The 22,425-nt window shown below is 43.7% G+C and overlaps 2 protein-coding genes across 2 annotated transcripts; one reads left to right on the forward strand and one right to left on the reverse strand.

Moving 5' to 3' along the window:
- Positions 1 to 4,333: 4,333 nt before the first annotated feature.
- On the reverse strand, positions 4,334 to 9,513 carry gmnc (geminin coiled-coil domain containing). The gene is made up of 5 exons (XM_067245689.1): positions 9,412 to 9,513; positions 6,080 to 6,245; positions 5,790 to 5,875; positions 5,599 to 5,715; positions 4,334 to 5,424 (listed from the first exon to the last, which is right to left on the reverse strand). The coding sequence occupies exons 1-5, from the start codon at positions 9,511 to 9,513 to the stop codon at positions 4,480 to 4,482; spliced, it is 1,416 nt and encodes a 471-aa protein (XP_067101790.1). The 3' UTR covers positions 4,334 to 4,479.
- Positions 9,514 to 16,980: 7,467 nt separating this feature from the next.
- ostn (osteocrin) lies at positions 16,981 to 21,756 on the forward strand. Its single transcript, XM_067247026.1, has 4 exons — positions 16,981 to 17,084; positions 19,480 to 19,578; positions 21,167 to 21,384; positions 21,672 to 21,756. Exons 2-4 carry the CDS (start codon positions 19,480 to 19,482, stop codon positions 21,754 to 21,756), a joined length of 402 nt encoding a protein of 133 aa, XP_067103127.1. The 5' UTR covers positions 16,981 to 17,084.
- Positions 21,757 to 22,425: the final 669 nt, after the last annotated feature.

Genomic DNA, 22,425 nt, shown 5'->3' on the forward strand with positions numbered 1-22,425 from the left:
GTTGGTTTCAACCAGCTTAACAGAAAATCTAGTAAATATGTTGATGTTGAAGATGTTAAATTCAACCTCTTCTATGTAAGTACACTCCCCATCAACCTGACATTTAGTATTTAATATTCTGTATCATTCTATATGTGTTTTCGTTGTGACATTTATCTAACTCCTCCTGTTATCTCTTACGTGTGTAAGATATACAGGTCTTATCATAACAGTTAAAATGATTCCCTATTCAAAACTTTACAATGCCAAAGGCAATCATTTACATCCATGTTTCCTGCTGCGAACTTCCTTTCATTGTGGTGAGGACTGAGAAATAGTTGATGGCAAGATATTGTTTATTGAAGTATACCTGACTGGTGTGTATTTGTATGAGCGATTTAGAAGTGGACGATTGTTCAATTGTTCAATGAATTGATTGAACATTGATACAATGTTTAATTATCATATCATTACTGTTATTCAAGATGTGTGTCTTAAAGCTTCTTTAATGCTTGTTTGTATTTTATTCCCTATTTTCTATATTACAGACATAGACTTGACTTACAATATACATGACTTAAGTAAATTTAATGTAAATGTAAATGCATGCTATGTACCATACAGTATCTATTTAATGTCTCAAACTGCTACTACAATATGATACTTAAATCATATAATATGCCCATTTAAGATTTAGTACATTACATTTACATTTATTCATAAGCCTAATTACGTTGTGTGTCTTAAACCATGCAAATTGTGCAGGCAAAATTATATTTCTGTCTGTTCTGGTCCTACACCAGTGGGCCTTTATACACCAGAAATACCTCTGTCATTCCTTTAAAGGGGCGCATCGGATTTTTGTACAGTAGCACCACAACAATAAACAAAATTACAATTACAAACTGTTCATTCATACTTTATACTCTTCACATATGAATTGGTAAAGAGAGCCTGGTAGAGACTGTCACGTAGGAGGCATAATGATTGGTGTCTTGAGGAAGACAGTTTTTACCAGAGGGAAGCTGTGAGGGTGAAGCCCACACAAAGACAGTTTGAAGTTTCCTAACAAGGTTCACATGGTGACCAGTCTGTGGTAAATCATGTCTGCAAACTTACACCGAAAATCCCAAATAGCAAGTTAATTACCACACAGAATATCTAAATACTGTAGGCATTTGAATTGAATGAAAAATGATTACCCAAATTGAGACGAACGATATCTGATCTATCCAGCTATCTATCTGTAAGTTGCTTTGTGTCATTTGGAATTCCATAACCTATAGACCTCTTGAGTTCCCTTGTCAATTCTGTCATCTGTGTACGTTCTTGAGAAACATTATAATTACCCACTTAGAATATTTCCCCCAAAAATTTAAGTGTAGTTTTGAATACCAACAGCATGCATTCATGTACGGTGTGTGTGTGTGCATTTGTGAATCTGTGTGCTTCCTTTAACTGGGTACATGGAGACTTGTGGTTTGTATGTGGTTACTCATCTCATGGTCAAAATGCCATAAAAACACATTAACCATTAAGCCTTGAGGAATCCAGGCACACGATGGAAAACACAGAGCCCGTGAGGCTTGTATTGAGTCTGGCGTGGCCCCCATCCCTAAGTGCCTCAGGGTCAGCGCCCACAGACCTATAAATCATACGTAACCAAATTCAAATTAGTTCCTGAAGTCTAACTATCATCACTTGAAGTCTGAGTCTCGACCTTGTCAATTGTTAACTCCATTTGGAACCGCGGTCATGATTTCTATCTTGTACAGATTTATGGGTGAGTATGTGTGTTTGTGTGATTGCCAGGTTAGATCTACTCATCAATAAACTGCAGGGACAGATCAATACTGTTAAACTAAGGAATTGCTCATGTGCACAAGTGGCTGCTGGACTTCTGGAACCCGGAAATATAAAGGACATTTTACATTTACATTTAGCAGACGCTCTTATCCAGAGCGACTTACAGTAAGTACAGGGACATTCCCCCCGAGGCAAGTAGGGTGAAGTGCCTTGCCCAAGGACACAACGTCAGTTGGCACTGCCAGGAATCGAACTGGCAACCTTCGGATTACAAGTCCGATTCCCTCACCGCTCAGCCACCTGACTCCCTGATTTTGAGAAAGCTGACATGTGGCACTGTGTTAACGAGGCGCTAGCAAACATACATCTAGTTCTGCTAGGTCTGTTAACCAGTTCAGTCTACATGCTACATACCAGCTGATGATATAAGTGGTTTAAGGCTCTGGGTCCAAGTGTCTGGGGAATGATGCTTCCACTGACAGATCATTAAGGGTTAATGAGTAGCATGGCAGTGTGTTTGTGGTAGAAGCCAAGGGGGTCTCTTTGTTAATATTACACTCACCTTACTGAGAAAAACCACACACATGGCGAAGACCCCTCAAAGGTACTCAGTATTATGTGGCTACATTAAGGAACACAAACTGTTATCAATTTTATTCAGTCCATACATTTACATTTACATTTTAGTCATTTAGCAGACGCTCTTATCCAGAGCGACTTACAGTAAGTACAGGGACATTCCCCCGAGGCAAGTAGGGTGAAGTGCCTTGCCCAAGGACACAACGTCAGTTGGCATGACCGGGAATCAAGCTGGCAACCTTCGGATTACTAGCCCGATTCCCTCACCGCTCAGCCACCTGACTCCCATACACGTAAATATGAATTTCCACTCACAAGACATCCCTCCCACACTGTGGCCTTTTACACAGAAGAAGCCGGCTTACTTTCACAGATTTTAAGTGTTTGGGAACAGGCTTACTAATTGCTGGAGTGACTGGAGCTAAGAAATGCAATACTCAGGGTTGGAAAGACTGGGGCTAGGAGTTAGTGCTGACCTCTGAAGCCCTGAGGTGGTTAAGAAAAAAACAAGCGATAGTCTTTCAAATGTATTCATTTATTTAATATAGTTAAACTATTATTTAACTAGTCTGTGTTCATGGATATGTATTCCCAAATACAAAAATAACATATGTGGTTGGTAATAGATTGTAAAATATCTAAATAAAAGTGAGGTTTGAGATGAAACATAAGCTCCATATTACTTGTTATGTATTTTTATTCTGCCTTACGGTTTCTTGGACTATGAAAGTCAAAGTGCCAGTTAACCACTCTGGTGCACCGTGTACCTATACAAAAACTCTTCCTTTTAATAAAAAACATAGCATACATACACTTGAACCAGATTGTAAACAAAACAGTCATAGGCTAGCTAACGTAATAGCCTTAAAATATTCTGTCATTTCACTTTTTCCTTTTTTCCTTAAAGCCAATCATTCCAGTTTTTGTGAAGTCACAGCAAATTTGTATGTTTGGGGATGATATGATAGCTCCATTCTCTTCTTTAGATGAAGTGGGGGCATATTGAGTTTCAGCAGGTAGGCCCACTTAATGATATCTTTGCCTGCCCGATACTCAACAAGCAAACAGAGGTCTGAATGTACTAGGCTCCTGCTTCAGTCTCTCATGCTGCTTCCAATCTGGTGTACATCTGCAGGGGGCCTTACCGTCTCATTAAGGACAGACCACTCACTCAGGCACCGCCATGCCCAACTCAGAGATCTAACTTGCCCTCAGCACCTCTCAGGTCTCCCGGGAGCCCTCGGTCGTGATGGGGCCAAGGGGGTGTGGCTCATGGTTACCTGTGTGGGAGGATCAGGGTGGGTGTCTCTCTGGGGAGGTGCCGCCCCCTTTTGTTTTCTAGAAAGGGAACGACAACCACCGTGAATATGTTGAGGAGACAGGTGCCTTGTTGTGCTTCTCAAGGATCCCCTTGAAACAAGAGTAAAATTGGGCTTGGAATTCACAATCTATTCATTTAAACTCCAGGTTTCTTACTTTAACTCACACTGTGACGCTGAGTCTCATATATTAGTCATACAACAACTTAACTAGTTGTAAATCAGTATTTCTATTTTTTTATGCGTATGAAACAAGTTTTACAAACCTGTCAAATCACACACAGTCTACAATCTTCAATTCTAAACAAAATTGCTGGAAAGAAAACAGGTTTGACTTTACTGTTAGAAAGTGTGTGAGTCATCAGCAGGTCCAAGCTAGTTGCATACCAGAAAACTATCTTACCAGCCACTGGCAGATAAGAGGTTGAGCCTGGCAATCAACATAATTTGATTTTACCAGTGACATATACAGGGGTATAATCTTTTTTTTTTTTACACACTGAATTCCGTGTTGAGGAGAGTCCAGTTTTTAATAGCACATTATAAAACACAAAGTAATATCTGAAATTATCACATGAAAAAAAATATTCAAAGTGCTCAAGGCTTTAGTAGGTACAGTACCGAGTGTAGGTCTACAACATTATACTGTTCAGTGCTGAGCTGTGCTAGTCCTTTAAGTCAGTTCTATCAGTTTGGTCTCATTTTAGTTCGTAGTGTTTTCAGCAGCAAGGCCGCTTTCCTGCAGCTGATCTGCTTGTACAACCGCAGTTACCAATAGGAAGCACCGCCCCCCTTCCTAGGAGGCTTGTATGGGAACCCAGGTGAAACTCCAGCCTCCTTGGCTGTGCCTGCGGACGAAGGCCTGCCCCTGATGGAAGCTGTGTGTCCTGACACTGCTGGAGGAGCTGAGGGACATGGTGAAGGCCACATCGGCCTGGCAACGAGGGGATGGTTGGCAACGAGGGGATGGGTGGCAACGAGGGGATGGCTGGCAGCGTGTGGATGGGTGGCAGGGTGTGGATGGCTGGCAGCGTGTGGATGGGTGGCAGGGTGGGGTTGGCTGGCAGCGAGGCAGCGAGTCACGGTCTGTGGGGGTGAAGCTCTGGCACTGTGGGCTGGGAGTGTGATGCAGTCTCACACCACCGGCTGAAGAGGAAGCTGTGACGGGCGTGAAGTGCTGTCTTTTCTTAGGTGACAAAGAGTCACCGATCAGTTGTGGCAAATTAGATGGTAAGGGTGAAACCTGGTAGATGGGGTTGGCTGTGACACAGGGGCTGGATTGGACGGACAGCCCAGCGGCAGTGATATCAGAGTAGGAGTCTGTTGAGCAAGTGTAATTATTGATGGTGTCAAATGTAGGGATGTAGTTTGTGGAGGGTTCAATACAGGGACTGGAGCCAATGGCAGAGCTATAATTAGACGTGTCCTGGCTCTTTGTTTGACACAGGTTATCAGAGTGCTCATTGTTGGGGCTGCGTGTGCAGACCGAGTCAAAGGAGGGGACGAAGGTGTATTCGGTGGACGTGTCAATGGTATCTGCGTCCTTCAGGCCCAGCGTCTGCAGGATCCAGTGATCCACTGACGGGCTGGTGGCGATGTCCTCGGACGAGCAGAATTCCAGAGAGAGATTCCGACAGGTGCGTTTCACCTGGGAGCCAATCAGCTGGCTTGTGCTGAGGTGCTGGAGCCCCTTGTCGACCTGCAGGGTCCTCTTTCTCTGCTTGTGAGCAAAGCGGAGCCTCTTTAGGAGAAGCACAGAGAGGTTGTTGTATGAGAGGCAACATCTCATCTCTATGAAATACAACCGTATGCTAATGTATGGGAATGCTCTTATTATGATTAATTTCATAATTTATTATTTTGTCTCATCTATTTAATTAATAGATATTAATTAATATCTATTATTATGTTTTACCTTAGATTGTTCCTCTAAGTTCTGCACATATGAGCAGTTAAGAAATTCTTTGAGTTTGTTGTTTTCATCTTGGAGTCTTGCGAGTTCCTCATCTCTCTGTATAAGCGTATCTTGGAGCTTGGAAAATGCAAGACACAATCAGGGAGCATATAAACTCAAATGTCAAATTTGCACGTGTTACTATTAAATACCTGTTTATTTCTACGCTGGTGTGGGGACATGTGCTCAGTCCTCGCGCTGTCAGGGGACGTCCCACAGCTCAAACTGGTGATTGTTTCTATGTTTAAGAGAAGACATGCAAAATAACCTATTGTAACTGTGAAATTCTCTATGATTTGTTACTTATACAAGGGCATAAAAGCACACTTGACAAAAGACTACATTGACAAGAATACTAACTTGTGTGTTTAAAATTAAAACGATTTGCATTGCTGTACCTAGCGCATTACTAAAGAGTAAGATTTTTTTCCAAGAGATTTACCCAATGACTCGTGCTGGCACGTGTCCTCCGTTGGACTAGTGTCCCAAAAGGAGGCCTGTGTTTCCGTGGTAACGTCAACATTGTCTGTGGACGTTTGGGCGCGGTAAAGGCAGTTGTAGCGGTGGCCCCCTACAAAGCTCTGATCTTGGCACGTCAAAACAGTGCTCTGAAAAGCATGCGGGCACAAGTAGTCAGTAAAAAGTAACCATATATTTAACAAAAGTGACATTTTTAGATATGGCTAAAAAATGTATCCCTAGACATTCCCAACTTCTCTAAAGTTATTTCAATGAACCCATTTATCTGTCCCTCGATAACTATCTCCCTCTGTCAAGACGCTGGCTACTTATGCATCGCTACTACTCCAACACCTTGGCTCATGTAGTAGCCAAGGCTAGTTCTGATTTCCTAATTCAGTGATGTGGAGTGAGCTACTCCACCTGAAATCAAACGTGGACTTACAATAAAACACTTCGCATTAAACTAAACATACATAAACTCGACTGACAGGCTAGTGCATTCAAATGTCACCACTGGTTAAAAAGTAGTCTATTATCATACATCGACAATATGCTTATAAAATGTATTTAGATTTTTGAAATGTGACACTTACCATTGCGCAAACTGGGTCGTACTTTACTTTGCAGGACGCGGACGGTAGGGTATTCCGTTGGTCTTCAGCTAGAGCAGGGCTGTTTTGTGTGTCGGGGGTAATGAGTGCTTATTATCTTACATTTGCAGTTGTAGTGACGCCTCACTCTTGTCCCCCATTCAAGCAATCTGATTTGACCCAAAGCTGTCATACTTGTGACGTTGGACTGAGACCGAATGTTTTAGTGAAGGGTGCCAACGATTACTACACACCGATTAAGTAGAATATCTTTATTAATCATTTTGATAAAGGGGATGTGAATAAGCCTGACTATTCCAAATCGTAGTGCACCTGTCTTCATTGAGTGACATGAGTTAATATATAATCTATATGAGCAAAATGCATTTGCCAACATTGTAGTCTTAGTTGTGGTGCAAAATAAATAATATAAATTGAAACATTGGCATACATGCTGAAAGTGTCCAAATAATAGTTACATAGTTTTCAAACATAAGGTGTTTATCAGTGATCTATAGCCTAAATAGAATCTTTACCTCATCCATTTACATTTTATGCATTTAGCAGACGCTTTTATCCAAAGCGACTTCCAAGAGAGAGCTTTACAAAAGAGCATAGGTCACTGATCATAACAACCAGATAGCCCCAAACATTGCGAGCAGCCAAAACATGAAGCATACATTGTGGAAAACCAAATAAGTGCCAAAAGAAGAAGAACCATAAGAGCATGCAGTTAAACAAGTTACAATTGAACAACATGAAACTCCCCACAAGAGTGCGAGAGTACCTGTAGAAAAAAAAAAAAATCATCCCTCGTTCACCTGCACATATTCCACCTCACCTGTTACTTTAGTTTTAAGTCTTTACATGGCAGGTGTCAGGCTGATGCACACAAGATGGACATACAACAGCACAAATATAAGGCGTCTCTTCAGTTATATACAGTATAATGATAATGCCAACCCGGGACAGTTCAGTAGGATGATATAGTTGGCAGTGTGTGGGTGTATTATGTGGTCGGCTATTGTTTTCAGTGTTTCAGGAGAGAGGGAGGGATGCTTTAGACAATAAAAACCTGTTCTTGTTTCCCCAAAGCTTTTCTTTGCTAAGAAATGTGGGCAAGGGGTGGGTTTGTCCTTTCTGTGTTAATTGCAGGGATTTAAAATAACTTTGTAAATTGTTCTATGAGTTGTGAGCAGGGCTTAAGTGGTGTTGGGCTTAGTGAGGATGTGAAGGGGTGGTGAAGAAGGTGGAGGAGTGGTGAGATAAGTAGGTGAGGCTTGGTGAGGACTTGAACACATATTGGCCATGTATAACTGAGCTAAACATATTAAATGAACTTATTTAAGTTACTAATCATCGGCACCATGAGACTGACACGTTAAACCAGCTATAAAACATATTGCAGGCAAATAGGTCATAATTAAGGTAGTTGCTACATTTTGGATTTAGTGTGTGTGTGTTTGTCAGTGCTTGTGTAGGGTACCCTGGACAGCTTGTCCAGACAGAGGGAGTGGAAGGGTGTGTTGTGATGCCTCGTAAGGCATGCTTCCCCACTTTGTAGTTGTTCTCCATTGTTGGCAGTAAGCATTCTGCTGTCAGGAAGCTGTGTGCTAATCAGTCATGTCCTTTAGCACTCCCCTCCTCCTTCGTTTCCCCACCCCACGGTTGCCTTCAGCTGCCATCAGCTACTTGGGTAGGACCCCCCTGACTTCAAGCAGTTGGGCAGTTAATTGCCTTCACTCTGGGGCCGTAATGAGTGTACAGGTGGAGTACCTAGGAGTCTAGCCGTGTAGCTCTGACACAGATGTCTGCTTTCCCAGTCCGGTCTCCACCCCCCACAGAGAGCTTTAATGACAGGAGGCTGTCGAAAGAGGACTTGTTGGGCAACAACCATCCATACTTACAGCCTACAGCCTGTTTCGTCTCAGCATGAGGCCCATGCCAAACAAAGGTGTCCTGTATAAACTGTCAACATATAACCCTTATCACAATTCAGAGACACAAACACACTGAATGCAGAAATCTGACATATACCAACAGGAATTAAACGTTTTTGGATGTCAAGTCAACCATTTTAACGATGACATACGATGATGATATGTGTCATCATGTGCATGAAGAAACTAGGTATTTCAGTAAAATTTGGGGTCAACACATTTCATTTCTCTTCAAAGTCAACAATTAACTGCTCTTTGGGGCTCACTTGCAAAAGCCAAGCCAGTCGCTCACTTTACACTAGCCACCTTTCAATTGTTTCGTTCAATTACATAGTATTATATTGTCCGTCAAATAAACAAATCTGGCTATTACATTACCCAGTCATTCTTTCTTAGGCCTGTCTAAGCACCTGTGGAGCTTACCTGGCACGCTTGACTTCTTTGTAGGGAGCCTCTTAACTCTGTGTTGGTGTTAAGTGTTAACCCCCCCCACTCCTCCTGATAGGACCATATATGATTATTAACGTTTATCCCCAGCGACCGTGTCTGGATATTACCTACCAGGGCTGCGGCCGGAGGCAGGTCTGCTAGCCGCCAGGCCTACTAAGCTCCGACATTAACAATGGTGGCCTGCTGAGAGCTCTCCAATTAAGTCTTGGTCGGAGAGAGACCGCCCCAGTCCAGATTCTGACTTCTCGTCCCAGACGGACCAGACCAGATGCCTGGGCGTGCAGAAGGGCCTCTCTCCCTCTGTGGTGTGCCAGAGGCAAACATGAGGCTACCTTAAACGGCTCCTTTGTGCGGAGCAGGAGATCTCTGTTGGTTCCTGTGGGACGTGTGCCAGGACTGCTCCCTGGGGCTGCATGCTGCTGCTCCTCCGACATCAAAGCAGAGATAACCTAGCAGGTTCTGTCCAGGCAGCTCAAGGAAGTGAGGCTGTTCTTTTTCACCCTCCCTAGCACACTTTACTTCCTGTTAAGGTCGGTGCAGGATAAATAATGTCTCACAAAGTACAATGTCCAACCATGGAGTTTGTTGATGGAATGTGTATCTCACTGCCATTCTCAGTCATCTCTCTCGAATGTCTTATTTGAAGCACATTTGTTGGGAAAAATGTGTTTGTAAACATGCATTTGTCATCCATGTGTTGGCACCAGTTGGTGATAAACCTCTACCTAACATGATCTGACAGAGCTTTAGCAGAGAAGGCTGCCAATTAAACTGAAACTGGTTGGAACATTCCTTCTAGGCTCATGTTACAATCTTGGTGGAGACGAAACAATTCTTAAGTGAAAATGAATCCTTTCTCAACTCAAGGCCCCGGCCACCTTTATACCTTTTACATAAACTAAATAAGGACAGACAGTAGTGTCACATATCAGCTGGCAGCAAGTCCCCTTCGGTTTCTCAACAATGGCCTATCATTAAGGGGCCTGACTGTTGAGGTGACCTCAACCCACTATAGTACAAGGATACATCAGAGCATAGCAAACGTGTGTTGCTGCGAGTCTTTGAGTTCCAGCATGGGACAAAGCGTAGTTAGGGACTAGTGGGGCATGAAGTATGAGATGCGATATTTCCTGGGAGGCCGGTCTGTGGAGCGGGTCCAAAGCAGTCTTTGTATGAACCCCACCCACTATGAGTGTGCGTAATGGTTACTGGATATGTTCTCTGTGGAGGGAGGATAGGTTGCAGTGTACTTCTATTGGGGCGTGATGCCCGCACATGAATCACGGAGGCCTCCTGCATATATACTTTGCAATGTCTAGAATGATAAATTGGGGTGAATGACGAAAAAATAAGAACATACATTCAGAGATCTGTAAACTTATTACAGCAGTTTACCATGGAATGTTTGAGCTCACAAAGTTCTGCTGTTTCATGCAAACGATGTGTTCAATGGTCATCAAAAGCATCATTTCTGTATATATTATAGTCTAATTTTACTACCAGAAGTCATTGTCAGAAACTAGATTATGTGCAATCTGGTCTTCATCTTCCTGTCTGTGCCATTTTATCTAATTTAGCGACGTTTTCCTCTTCATTCATGGCTTAGTTTTCTTGTAACACAGGACTCTGCAGGAGGTGTATGTGTAATCGGTTCTAATCCCACTAGGAATCCACTCCACTCCCCTAAATCTCTCTTCTAACTTTTCATTATTTCCATATTAGCTCATACTTAGATCATAATAGTCTAAATAAAATAAATAAATAATAATACAGCACTTTGTAGTCACATACAATTTGTTCTTATATAGAGCTTCAGTCCTACAGAACATACTTCTTGTTTCAATCAGGGAGGCTGGAGCTGTCTTTAAGGATACATCAAAAAACTACATTTCTTACAACTGAACTGCTGCACTAGTTCACACTTAATCGGTGGGGACCTTTCCCTCACCCTCACTGTTACTGTTATTTGTCCCTCCACATTCTCTAATCCTACTTTCTTCTCTCCCTGCTGATCACCTACTTCCAGCCCTTTGGCACAGCCTAAACTGACATTCGCTAACTTGGAGCACTGATTTGAAACTCTGGATATCTGTATTTTCTTCTTCTTTTTTTTACCTCAATGCACGGCTGTGTTCAGCCTCTGGTCTGCACCTCTCTGTGTCACTGACCATCTCTAGAGGAGGGGATCCCTCACTAACCCTAACCCTGACCCTGACCATCTCTAGAGGAGGGGATCCCTCACTGAATTGCTCCTCCCAAGATTTCTTCAGGTTTTCCTTGTCTTCCTTGAGGGGTTAGGTTGGTTTAGATGCAGTTATAGCCACAAGCCACAGAGAAACCCAGGTCTGGATATGAATTAAACAACTCAAAGAATTCTGCAGGAAACTAAACAAGATAACAATCATTTGACACTACTTGCAATTATTCCAGATCTGATTGAATAACGGCAAATTATTAGCATTAGCATTATTATTATTACAGCACATCATTACACTATTGCTGCTATATTTACTTTATGAAAGGTTAGGGTAGAGTCCCCAGTCCTGTTCAATTTCTTGCTCTGTCACCTGCTCCTATGTGCCACCTAGCGTTTGAGTGTTTAACTTGCAACTCATTTAGACTAGAGGAAAATTCAGGAGGAAATTCAGGTTAGTTTCATGTGTCTGGTTTTGATATTGTCTCTAGTGGCAAAGTCATGGTCTGCATAGCGTGTGTGTGTGTTAGGGTGGAGGGGGGGAGGGCTGGGGTTATAAATAATAGTCTGTCAGAGCTAGTGTTTACTGCTCATTACTGTGCTGGCGTTGTCCTTGTCAATAGCCGGAGCCTGAGGCGTCCAAGCGGCCACTTGTCTGCTTTTGCAATGCAAATGTGCCCCAGTTGTGAAGAGCAGGAGGAAACTAGCATGGAGGACATTGGTGGCTTACGTACATGATGACGGCCTCTGTCACGCATGCAGGCTTTGTGGGGTTCAGCTCATCACCAGGTACATCAGCATTTCCCTCTGTACTCTTTTCACTATCAACACCATGTATTTTTACATCTCAGATGAATAGACCTCCACAGTGCTCAGCCCTGTCATGTCCAAGCTCTCAGTACATTACATTTAGTCATTTAGCAGTCGCTCTTATCCAGAGTGACTTACAGTAAGTACAGGGATATTTTCCCCGAGGCAAGTAGGGTGAAGTGCCTTGCCCAAGGACACAACATCATTTGGCACAGCCGGGAATCGAACCAACAACCTTCTGATTAATAGCCCGATTCCCTAACCGCTCAGCCAGACTCCCAGAACCACTGCCCTCTGGTCCTCTGCGGCTGTACCCCACGGTATCCTGCCACCACTTTCCTTGTCTTTCCATGGCACTCGGAAACACTGAATCAGAATCAGAATGGGATTTATTCGCCATGAAAGTTTGCACAGACAAGGAATTTGCTTTGGCAGGAAGGTGCATAAAATAAACATATAGGGACCTAAAATTTAAATATGTGGACTATCTATACTAAGGGTACATAAACTAGCAGTACTAAGTGGAATTAGAATTAAATAAAATATACAATAAACTGTTATACAAAAATATACAAATAACTGTTCATCGCATCGGAAAAACATGCATAAAAGCTGGGCTGTACCTGTGATCAGACGATGGGAATCGTCAGTCGTTTCACATCTGGTAGTGAGCAGTCGCTGCTCAGGAAGCTGCCGGGGTTCGCTGGGAAATCGGAAGGGGGGCTGTTTTCTTTGTCCGACTGTGTCCCCTTCTTGTTTACCCAGTAATGAGCGCAATCACACACCTCAGTGGGTACCCGGAGGTGCCGTCCCGCGAGCGCCCCGCCGAAACCCCGGCCCCGACACACCTCTGTAACCCTAGCACCAGAATTATTCACACTATAAATATCGATACTTTATTATACTATACTTTGGTCGACAGAGAAGGAGAATCAGAAAGAGAGAGAGCAAGCCCCCCCCCCCCCCCCCCCCCACTGTGAGGCTGATCCCCAGCCAGAGTGTCTTCCAACAGCACAATTACTGGAAAAAGGGCGAATGTGTATAGTGTTAATCATACTCCTAGAATGGAGGAAGTGATGCGCACCATGGGAAAGGGCCCCAATGTTCTGAAAACACAATTTATTTTGTGCTCACGGCAACTCCAGCGGCCAAGCACCTCGCCAGGCCACTGTCCGGCTGGAGCATGGGAGGTGTCGTCATGGGGTAGAACTCTTCTGCTAAGAGAGCGGGAGGACGGGGGATTTTCTCAGCCACAGTTGAAGAGCGACATTTTAGATACAACATCATCCAAAACGATGTCTGTCCTTAGGCCTCAACTGTATGTGTATAATACTCATATGTAAACAGGAATAATCCTATCAGCTTCTAATATGGAGGTGATCTACACTGGATTTCCCCCCCCCCTCACTTTTCAACTCTAAATTTGCCGTTGTAATGTATTGCAACTGGATTGGAAATCGTGTACATTGAGAGCATCTAGTCAATTATGTTATTTAGTCTGATTCAGAACACTGTATCATTGGGCTGGGCTAGGGTCAGCCCTTAGGTCAGCCCTTACAGTCATTCTGCCTCCACACAGCTTTACTGCAGAACACTGTAACAAGGAGCCAGGGAAACACACACATGGTTTTGCTCTCAGACCCTAAAACAACAGCCTGAGAAAGACATTCTGCTATATCTGCCATGGAGAAGACTTAAACAAAAGAGCAGTCTGTCTCTTGGCTTCCCATCCGATCAGGTTTCCCTCTGTGTGTCTTCTCGCACAGCTGCAAGTCACTTTCCTCCTGTACTCTCAGACACAGGCTCACACAAGGAAAACTAACTCAGCCAGGACAACTGAATGTGGACGAGGATAAAAAAGCTGGTTTGATTTGAGCAGATCTCAGGCTGAATGGTTAATGTCATTGTACTTACATCGATGTACTGTACTGACATATATGCATCGTATGTTCAGTACAGGTTGTTAGGTGTGCCAGTGAAATCAACCCCACAAAAGCAAACATTTTCAGAACTGGGGGGGGGGGGGGGGGGGGGGGGGGGCTGGTGTATCGTCGCCAATACCCATACACCAGGTAGGCTTCCCACCATTATCCTATGAGCTCCCTGTCATTTTCTTTTCCAGCACAGGGAATGTTTGTGCGTTTGGGCAATTTGTTCCAACCCTTGCTGGCTGTGGGGTCACAGTTCAACATCCTGATCAAGGTGTCTCCGCCTGGCACTTGTCCCCTGGTCATTGATTGGCTGACCTCAGTTCCTTAACTCCCTCAGCCCTGCTGCCTTAGCAACAGCAAGGTAGGGTTGCATGACATCATGATAGAGATGATGGGGTGGGGCGGGGGGGGGAAGGCAAACCTTAAATGGGGATCGGGGGCTTGGAGCGATTTTTCCGACATTATTAGAGTGTTAGTGGTGTCATTATTAGCACAGGTGTGTTTTCTCAATGACTAAATTCTTCTGCTGGTGAAAGGATCCTCTCAGAGTCCACAAGGGGATGAGACAGGGCGTTTCCATCCCTCCTTAAATGTGGTTCCTGTTCCTGTCCCTGACCCCCTCTTGTACAACACCCCTTAAAACAGGCCACAACACCCCCATCTCCCAAATTAGATCCATGTTGTGCGCAGGCCTCTCTGCGGAACCTTCACCCAGGGTTCTTTATTTTTTTTACAGGGTGAGCACACATTGGAGATCAGGAAATGGCCGCTTACATTATTTAATTAGCAGAGGGGGTCAGCCTCCATTCAGAGCAGAAACTCTATCCACTCATTGATTCTATAAAAAGCACAGGAGTTGTGTCAGAGCAACACACAGAGCCCAGGGTGCCCCCACCCCCCCTTTCTGTCTGCCAAAAGGCTCTAGCCATCTCCAAGGACTATCATTCGATATATCATACTTTGCAAAACATGCGTATGCATATTTGTGTTTGCAAGTACATTGGGTAAAACCTTCCAGCCTTTGTTTTTTTTGGGGGGGGGGGGGGGGGTGAATGTTTGAAGTACAAAGGTTGAAGTGGAGATGAAAGTGTATATGTGTTTGTGAACATGCGTGTGAAAATGTGTATGTGTGCCTGAACATAGCGTGTTTGAAAAAGTGTGTTTCTGTAAGCGTGAATGCTTCAGCTGCTGGGAAAGACATTAGGTGTAATTGAAGTGCTCCAATAAGTGAGCATTAACCTGCCAGTCGTGGATGTTTGGGCTACGTTTTGAGGCGGAATCAATGGCTCCTTAAGATCTTTGTCAGAGACATTGATCAGTTCCTTAAGAGTTCCATGAGTTCACCTAACATCCCACCACCCTGCTCAATCATGTACCGCACACACACACACACACACACGCACACACACAATGTGCATAAGACCCCCCAGTTAAGCAGACATATGCCTGGAATTCCACACTGCATGCATGGCATACTGACAGTAATTGTACACACAGTCATGTAAATACCCTTGATTCCTCTATGCTGGTTACATACTTGAGAATTGTGGCTCGTCCCATAGACAAGTCTCCTTTTTTGTACCCTCAAAACTCTAAAGCGGAACCTCGCAGATATCTTCTCTGTAAGTGCAGAAACAGGCTTCCTTTCCCTTATTAACCGTTTTAAACCGGAAATCCAAGTCCTTCCGATATCCTGACACCTCCAACAATCGTTGGATATTTATACTGCACACTCTTTCGCAGGCTTTTGTGGCAGTTTATCATCAGTTGCTGAATCCCAAAATAACCTGTGTTATTGAAGCGGCTGGTGGTCTATTTGTTTTAGAAAAAAAAAAAAGAAGGCATTAACTGGATTGGCCACATTGTCTGAAATGGGGCTTCTCCAGTGAGCCTTGCTTCTGTCTTACAGTGAAGACTAAGAAACAGACAGAAAGACAGACCTCCAGTATGTCCTCTCTGAGGGGGTTTCTGTGGCTGCGATACGTAGATCCACCGGCTTAACTCAGCCAGGCAGACGTGAGAAGCCGTGAGCTGGTTTGATATTTCACCGGATGATTTAGGTCATGAGGGTCTGGCTGCAGTTTAGACAAGGGTGTGTTTCTTCCTGGGAGATAGGAGCTCATCCGCAGGCTGTAAAGTTTATGGACCTGGGAGAGAGATCTGATGGACCACAGCAGGGAGATATAACGTGTTTGTCGCCCACACTATCTCTGCCCTCGACTTGTCAGGCTCCACATCCACAGCCGTCAGCTGAGCAGGACCTGGCTTTATCATCTTTCCATGGGAACCTAACTCCACTGCCTTACATTTACATTTAGTAATTTAGCAGACGCTCTTATCCAGAGCGACTTACAGTAAGTACAGGCACAGTGCCTTGCCAAAGGACACAACGTCATTTGACGCGGCTGGGAATCGAACTGGCAACCTTCAGATTTATTAGCCCGACTCCCTCACCGCTCAGCCATCTGACTCCAGATGGCTTGTAAAGGAGGGGGTGCAGGGAGATGGGTGAGGTGGGGTACTGTTGGAGATGGGTGAGGTGGGGTACTGTTGGGGATGGGTGAGGTGGGGTACTGTTGGGGATGGGTGAGGTGGGGTACTGTTGGGGATGGGTGAGGTGGGGTACTGTTGGGGATGGGTGAGGTGGGGTACTGTTGGGGATGGGTGAGGTGGGGTACTGTTGGGGATGGGTGAGGTGGGGTACTGTTGGGGATGGGTGAGGTGGGGTACTGTTGGGGATGGGTGAGGTGGGGTACTGTTGGGGATGGGTGAGGTGGGGTACTGTTGGGGATGGTGGTTTCCCTAAAGGGTGCTCCCAGGAGCTTCCATTAGCAGGTAATGGTTCAGCCGGAGCTGCCGGGAGGAGAACATTTAGGGCAAGGAGCAGTGGAAAACCAAGAGAAATGATGTCAGAGGCATCGCGACCACCGATTGGAGTGGAGATTCCTGAGGAGAGCCTATAAAGCCAGGAAAGTCAACATCAGGAACAAGCAAAGGGAGGGAAAAGTGGAACGTGAGAAATTCAAGGAACTTTCAGCAGCCTGTGTGGGTGATCAAGACTTGACAAAAGGTAGGCGCGTCTGTAAGCGCTCACTCGGACAGTAGGAGTTTGTGTACATAAGTAAGAAATACAGGTGTAATGACCATCCCTGTTTGGATGCAGGTGTTTCTTTGCTGTGCCATTAAAATAAGACCAGTTAAATGTGTGATGTTAAGTGAGAGGTTCGTCAGCATGTTAGATTACATCTATATCCACTACTGATTATTCTTGAGAGTGTGTGGAATATATGATGGATACATTATCTATATTGTGCACAGGAGAATTTGTATAAAGAATTTCTGTTACAAACGAAGAATGAGTGTATCTTTGAGAGAATCTAGGGCTGCGCAGTGTATGCAATGGGTGTAGGTATTTATTTTTGGGAACGGAAAATGCTAAAATTAGCCGATGTTGCTGGACAATACATATACTTTGCCTGTCACCGAGGCTGAAACATTCACTGTGTGAATGTGAGTTACAATAGAGTGAATGGGATGTTTTAAAAGTTAACAGATTTTGAAGTTAACAAATTTCTTTTAAGACACCAATCTCAAAATATGTTCAATGGCTGTACATTAGTTATTGTTTTCTTCAAATGTCATGATCTTAAGTTTTTATAAGAATAATTTTAGATTACATTTGAAAGAGCTGATTAATAACTAAATGATTGGGCTATTGGACTGTAAATCCACTTTATCTATGTTATAGTATATAGATATAACAATGAATGAGTATTAATATCATTAATATTAACTTCCCTGGTTCAAAATCAAACAATAGCAGATGTTTATAGAAATGAACAGGTAGGTGATTTAGAAGGAAGGAATGCTTCTGGGCTCCAGAGGATTTACAATATGAGACAGTATTTGTGTGTGTGTAGGGTCACGTGTATGTACTTTGTGTTTACTTGCGTGTGAAGTGTGTTTCTAAGTGCTTGGTTGAAGAGGTGCAGAAGGTAAGGTGTTGGAATAGGGGTTCTTCATTCACAGGGTTCTGCAGCTCTGATGAATGGTCACAGTTAAAGTGACTGCTAACACGATGTGAGTGTAACTGTTGGAGACTGTTTAGGCTCCAGTAGAATGGTATACACATAAGAATGCAAGCAAGACAAACATACTGTTGTTTACAACTTAAAAGGAATCCTTAAATTAGCATGCCAATATGGATAGAAACTATGCATAAAATATTTGAGTTTTTTCTGTAATTTCATGAGTGTAAAGTAATGTATGATTAATAGCTGAAACAGTGTTTCTAGATGTCATATTTCAAAAGTAGCATGTTGGGCACTGTTGCAGTTGTAGCATTACTTATCAGTACTTATCAGTACAATAATGTGGCAGTGTAGTCTTGGTGTGCTGAAATCAGACAGCACTAGACGTGTATATTACATTTAGTCATTTAGCAGACGCTCTTATCCAGAGTGACTTACAGTAAGTACAGGGACATTCCCCCCGAGGCAAGTAGGGTGAAGTGCCTTGCCCAAGGACACGTCATTTGGCACAGCCAGGAATCGAACTGGCAACCTTCTGATTACTAGCCCGATTCCCTAACCGCTCAGCCATCTGACTCCCCTGTATATGAACTGAATCAGGGAACCAAGCCCAAAATGGTGTTTTCTAACAGTGGTCTCTGCTGAGGGGGACAGCGCTAGAGAGGTGCTGAAGGTAGAGTTCAAGCTGGGGTTGGGACTAAGGCAGACTTGTGCTAAGCTAACTGTTTTCCTGAAGTAATTTGTTTGTGTAGAGGGAAGGGACGAGTTTTGTCTCCGCCAGGTTCAGTCCATTCTCACACTCAGGGTGCTGAGCTCCCGGTATTTTCCCAGATGGAGGCAGGGTAAAGTAAACAGAAGGCAATGTATCACAGAAACCTGAAACGGCAGTTATCTGTGCTTGATGGCAAGAGAGAGCACAGACAGTGCACACACATACTCTCTCTTCCTTACACCAGAACATAACACAATATACCTCATAATTGTATCTTTTTGTCTGAGAAAAAGAGAGGAAAATGTTACTTTATGATGAGGATCACAGATGTAGTACAGTGGGAATAGTGTTTAATCTTCAATTATTTCTCTAACCCTTTTATCCCATCTTTTTCCATGTGTTTAAATGCTGATATATTTACTACCGGTTTGCAACGCAGGTGTGGCAACTTTGTGCTGTGTGCTCCAACTAAGTGCTGTGTGTTCCAACTGAGTGCTGTGTGTTCCAACCGAGTACTGTGTGTTCCAACTGAGTGCTGTGTGTTCCAACTGAGTGCTGTGTGTTCCAACTGAGTGCTGAGTGCTGTGTGTTCCAACTGAGTGCTGTGTGTTCCAACTGAGTGCTGTGTGCTGTGTGTTCCAACTGAGTGCTGTGTGTTCCAACTGAGTACTGTGTGTTCCAACTGAGTGCTGTGTGTTCCAACTGACTGCTGTGTGTTCCAGATGCTGGACTACAGTTGTGTGCTTCTATCCTGTCTTCTGAGCATGACCCTGTTCCAGTGCAGTGTTGACAGCCTGCGGTTGAGCCAGGAGAGTCCAGAGGTGAGCCCAGGCCAAACAGGAGGGGGGAAACAGTGCAGGCGGTGAAGATACGGGGCTGGCACAAGATCTAACATACACTCTCACTGGACAATCAGATTGTCAAGTGTCAGTAGAGCACTAGATAGCTGGATATCTGGTAATCTGTTTGTTTTGTTAAGTTAGACCAAGGGACATTATCTTTGTCCACTGCTGCAAACATAAATCAAATGCTCCTGGCTGTTGATTTTGTTCATGCCACCTGTGTTTTGCATAGCCTCTGCAAGGTTTGGCACAGTAGGAGCAGGTTTTAGTAGTATTGGGAGGAATGTACTTGAATAAGTACATTTACGTTTATTTAATGTGTAAATGAATGTTGTTCACAACAATTTTACTGCTCTTCACATTATCACTATAAATCCTAGAGATTTAAAATATATAAATACATATATTAGTTGACATTTATGCAAAGAGAAAAAAATTGCTTTTATATTATCGACATAGATTAATAACCTGTATTAGTTCATTAGAATTAGTTTATCCTTTCATTATTCCAGCCATATAAGAAATACAATCTTGCTGCATTGTTTACATAATATTTTAGTGAGTAATTGAGATGTTATTGATGTATTTTGCACTCTGCCTGGTAAATACAGACCAATCCTTGAAATTGACCACAAAAATAAAGCAATATAACAAGCAAAACCTAGAATGCTGCCTAAGTTTCTTGCTGAGTGCGAACCTAGAGATGCCATCAAGTGATGAGAGATTTCGTGCCAAGGAGGCTAGCTCCGTCCGGTCTGGTCGGGATTCCATTTAATTTGTGGTTCATCTTGTGCATGGGCTACTAGCAAGCAGGCCATTTGATGAACACAGGCCTGTCATTTTTTAGGTAAATTTAACAGACAAAATGCCAATGTCTGTACATTTGTCCAAAAGGCTGTCGTTTACATGTTACAGTCATACATGTGACAAACGGTAGGCCTACGCCCAAAATGGAAAGTATTTGGTATCTTGTTGGCGCAATTTACCCGGAAGTCTGTGGAACAAAGTAATTCATGTTTATGTTCATGAGTTGATGATGTAATCCATGACATTTTATATTGCTTTGCTGTTTTTTAGGTTGCCCGCATTTCATCCATAAGATAAGCAGTTCTGAAAACACTGGCACAGAACAGTTTGAATCAGCTTATTTGCAAGGGTACATTGTACATTGTTTGTGGAAAAAGCTCGAAAAGGCCAATTCAAATGACCACCATAACCATGCTAAACAGCCTATTTAAATGGATGCATAACTTAAAATCTACCTAATATAGGTGTTTAATATCTGTTTATGGCATTAAATGAAAAAGCCTTTCAAATCTTAAGGGGGACTGGAGTACATTACATTTAGTCATTTAGCAGACGCTCTTATCCAGAGCGACTTACAGTAAGTACAGGGACATTCCCCCGAGGCAAGTAGGGTGAAGTGCCTTGCCCAAGGACACAACGTCATTTGACTCGGCCGGGAATCGAACTACTAGCCCGACTCCCTCACCGCTCAGCCACCTGACTACATCAGCCACCTGACTACATCAGGGATAATGATGTTTGTTCCTGTTGTGCTCTGCAGTATCTTGACCGGATGCCTCTGGGGGACTCAGACCCACAGCAGGCCTTCTCCAGTGAAGGCAAGGCAGTGCTGACGGCCAAGCTTCTGCTGCTGGACCACATGGCCCGCCTGGAGAACGAGGTCATTGAGCCCAAGAGGAAGAGAAGCTTCCCTGGGTCCAACACGCCACTGGATCGCCTCTCCATAAGCACCATGGATCCTAAGGGCTCCAAGCAGAGGTACCGGCACTAGTTAGCAGAGGGATTGGCCGTCGCTATAGCACCGTTCCAGCTATCAGTAGTGGAGGATCAAACATAAAAAGTAGTTTGATTGGCTGAAATGCTATCAAGCTAATTAGAACCATTCTGTATGAGCAGCTCAACTGTTAGGTAAATAATGTGATGTTGCTCTAAATTGATTCCAATCCATAGTATGTGTTGTTGCTGGCAAGGTGAGGAATGATTTCTTGGCATGTGATGTACACACTGGGGAGTAAATGTGTTTGGGATTTATTTTGTCTCTACAGGAAAGTGGTAGAGCTACCACGAAGGAGAGTGAGTGTTCCCATCGACAGGATTGGAGTAGGTCGTCTACCCAGCAGCCGAGGGTAGAGGGCTCGTCCAAGCCCCTGATCTAGATAGGTATAGAATGGACACGCCACAAACCGCACAGCACAGCAGAGCTTACAGTGAAACCGTGGAGAACTCTTAACTCATAAAGTGGAGCCTTAAAATAACTTCTCTAACAGCACTAGAGACATGACATTAAACAAGTGTATCCCTGTTTGCTTTCTCTGTCTACAGGGAAGCCATCACAGAAGGATGATGCATGTAAAGCACACAGCCTCACCCCCCCCTGCCTCCTACTTCCATCAGCCTACATATATTTTGGCAGAAATGACTCCCCACTCCCTGCTCACCAACACACATACACCACTCCTTCAGATACAACTGATTTATGTAGTTCATGCACACATGGTCTGTTCACTTTGACTGGAGGCTGATTGAGTGGCAATGGCCTTGACAATAAACTGTATGACTAAACTGCCTTAGTTGTTTTGAAAAAGTCTGTTTTCATTTACTGATGATAGTGTACACATTAACAGAACATTTAATATAATTGTCGGATAACACAGGTTGATATTTTGGAACCGTCGAATGCTCTGGGAAATAATATAACGCTGCAGCAAAGGCTTCGAGCAAAATGAAAATAAATTGGTATCTTGCTCATGCACTTTATCTGGAAGTCGAGGACACTGGCTCCATCATGTGGGTAGAATC

The sequence above is a fragment of the Osmerus mordax genome, chromosome 11 (genome assembly GCF_038355195.1).
Source record: "Osmerus mordax isolate fOsmMor3 chromosome 11, fOsmMor3.pri, whole genome shotgun sequence".
Classification (NCBI taxonomy): domain Eukaryota; kingdom Metazoa; phylum Chordata; class Actinopteri; order Osmeriformes; family Osmeridae; genus Osmerus; species Osmerus mordax.

Bases quoted from the DNA above. Each gene is read 5' to 3' on its own strand.
- gmnc (XM_067245689.1), bottom strand. From the start codon at position 9,513: ATGTCGGAGGAGCAGCAGCATGCAGCCCCAGGGAGCAGTCCTGGCACA. The intron at 6,246-9,411 runs GTAGCCTCATGT...CATGCTTTTCAG, and splicing joins GCACAAAGGAGCCGTTTAAG to AGCACTGTTTTGACGTGCCA. The intron at 5,716-5,789 runs GTATTTAATAGT...GCATTTTCCAAG, and splicing joins ACCAGCGTAGAAATAAACAG to CTCCAAGATACGCTTATACA.
- ostn (XM_067247026.1), top strand. From the start codon at position 19,480: ATGCTGGACTACAGTTGTGTGCTTCTATCCTGTCTTCTGAGCATGACC. The intron at 19,579-21,166 runs GTGAGCCCAGGC...TGTGCTCTGCAG, and splicing joins TGAGCCAGGAGAGTCCAGAG to TATCTTGACCGGATGCCTCT. The intron at 21,385-21,671 runs GTACCGGCACTA...TTGTCTCTACAG, and splicing joins CCTAAGGGCTCCAAGCAGAG to GAAAGTGGTAGAGCTACCAC.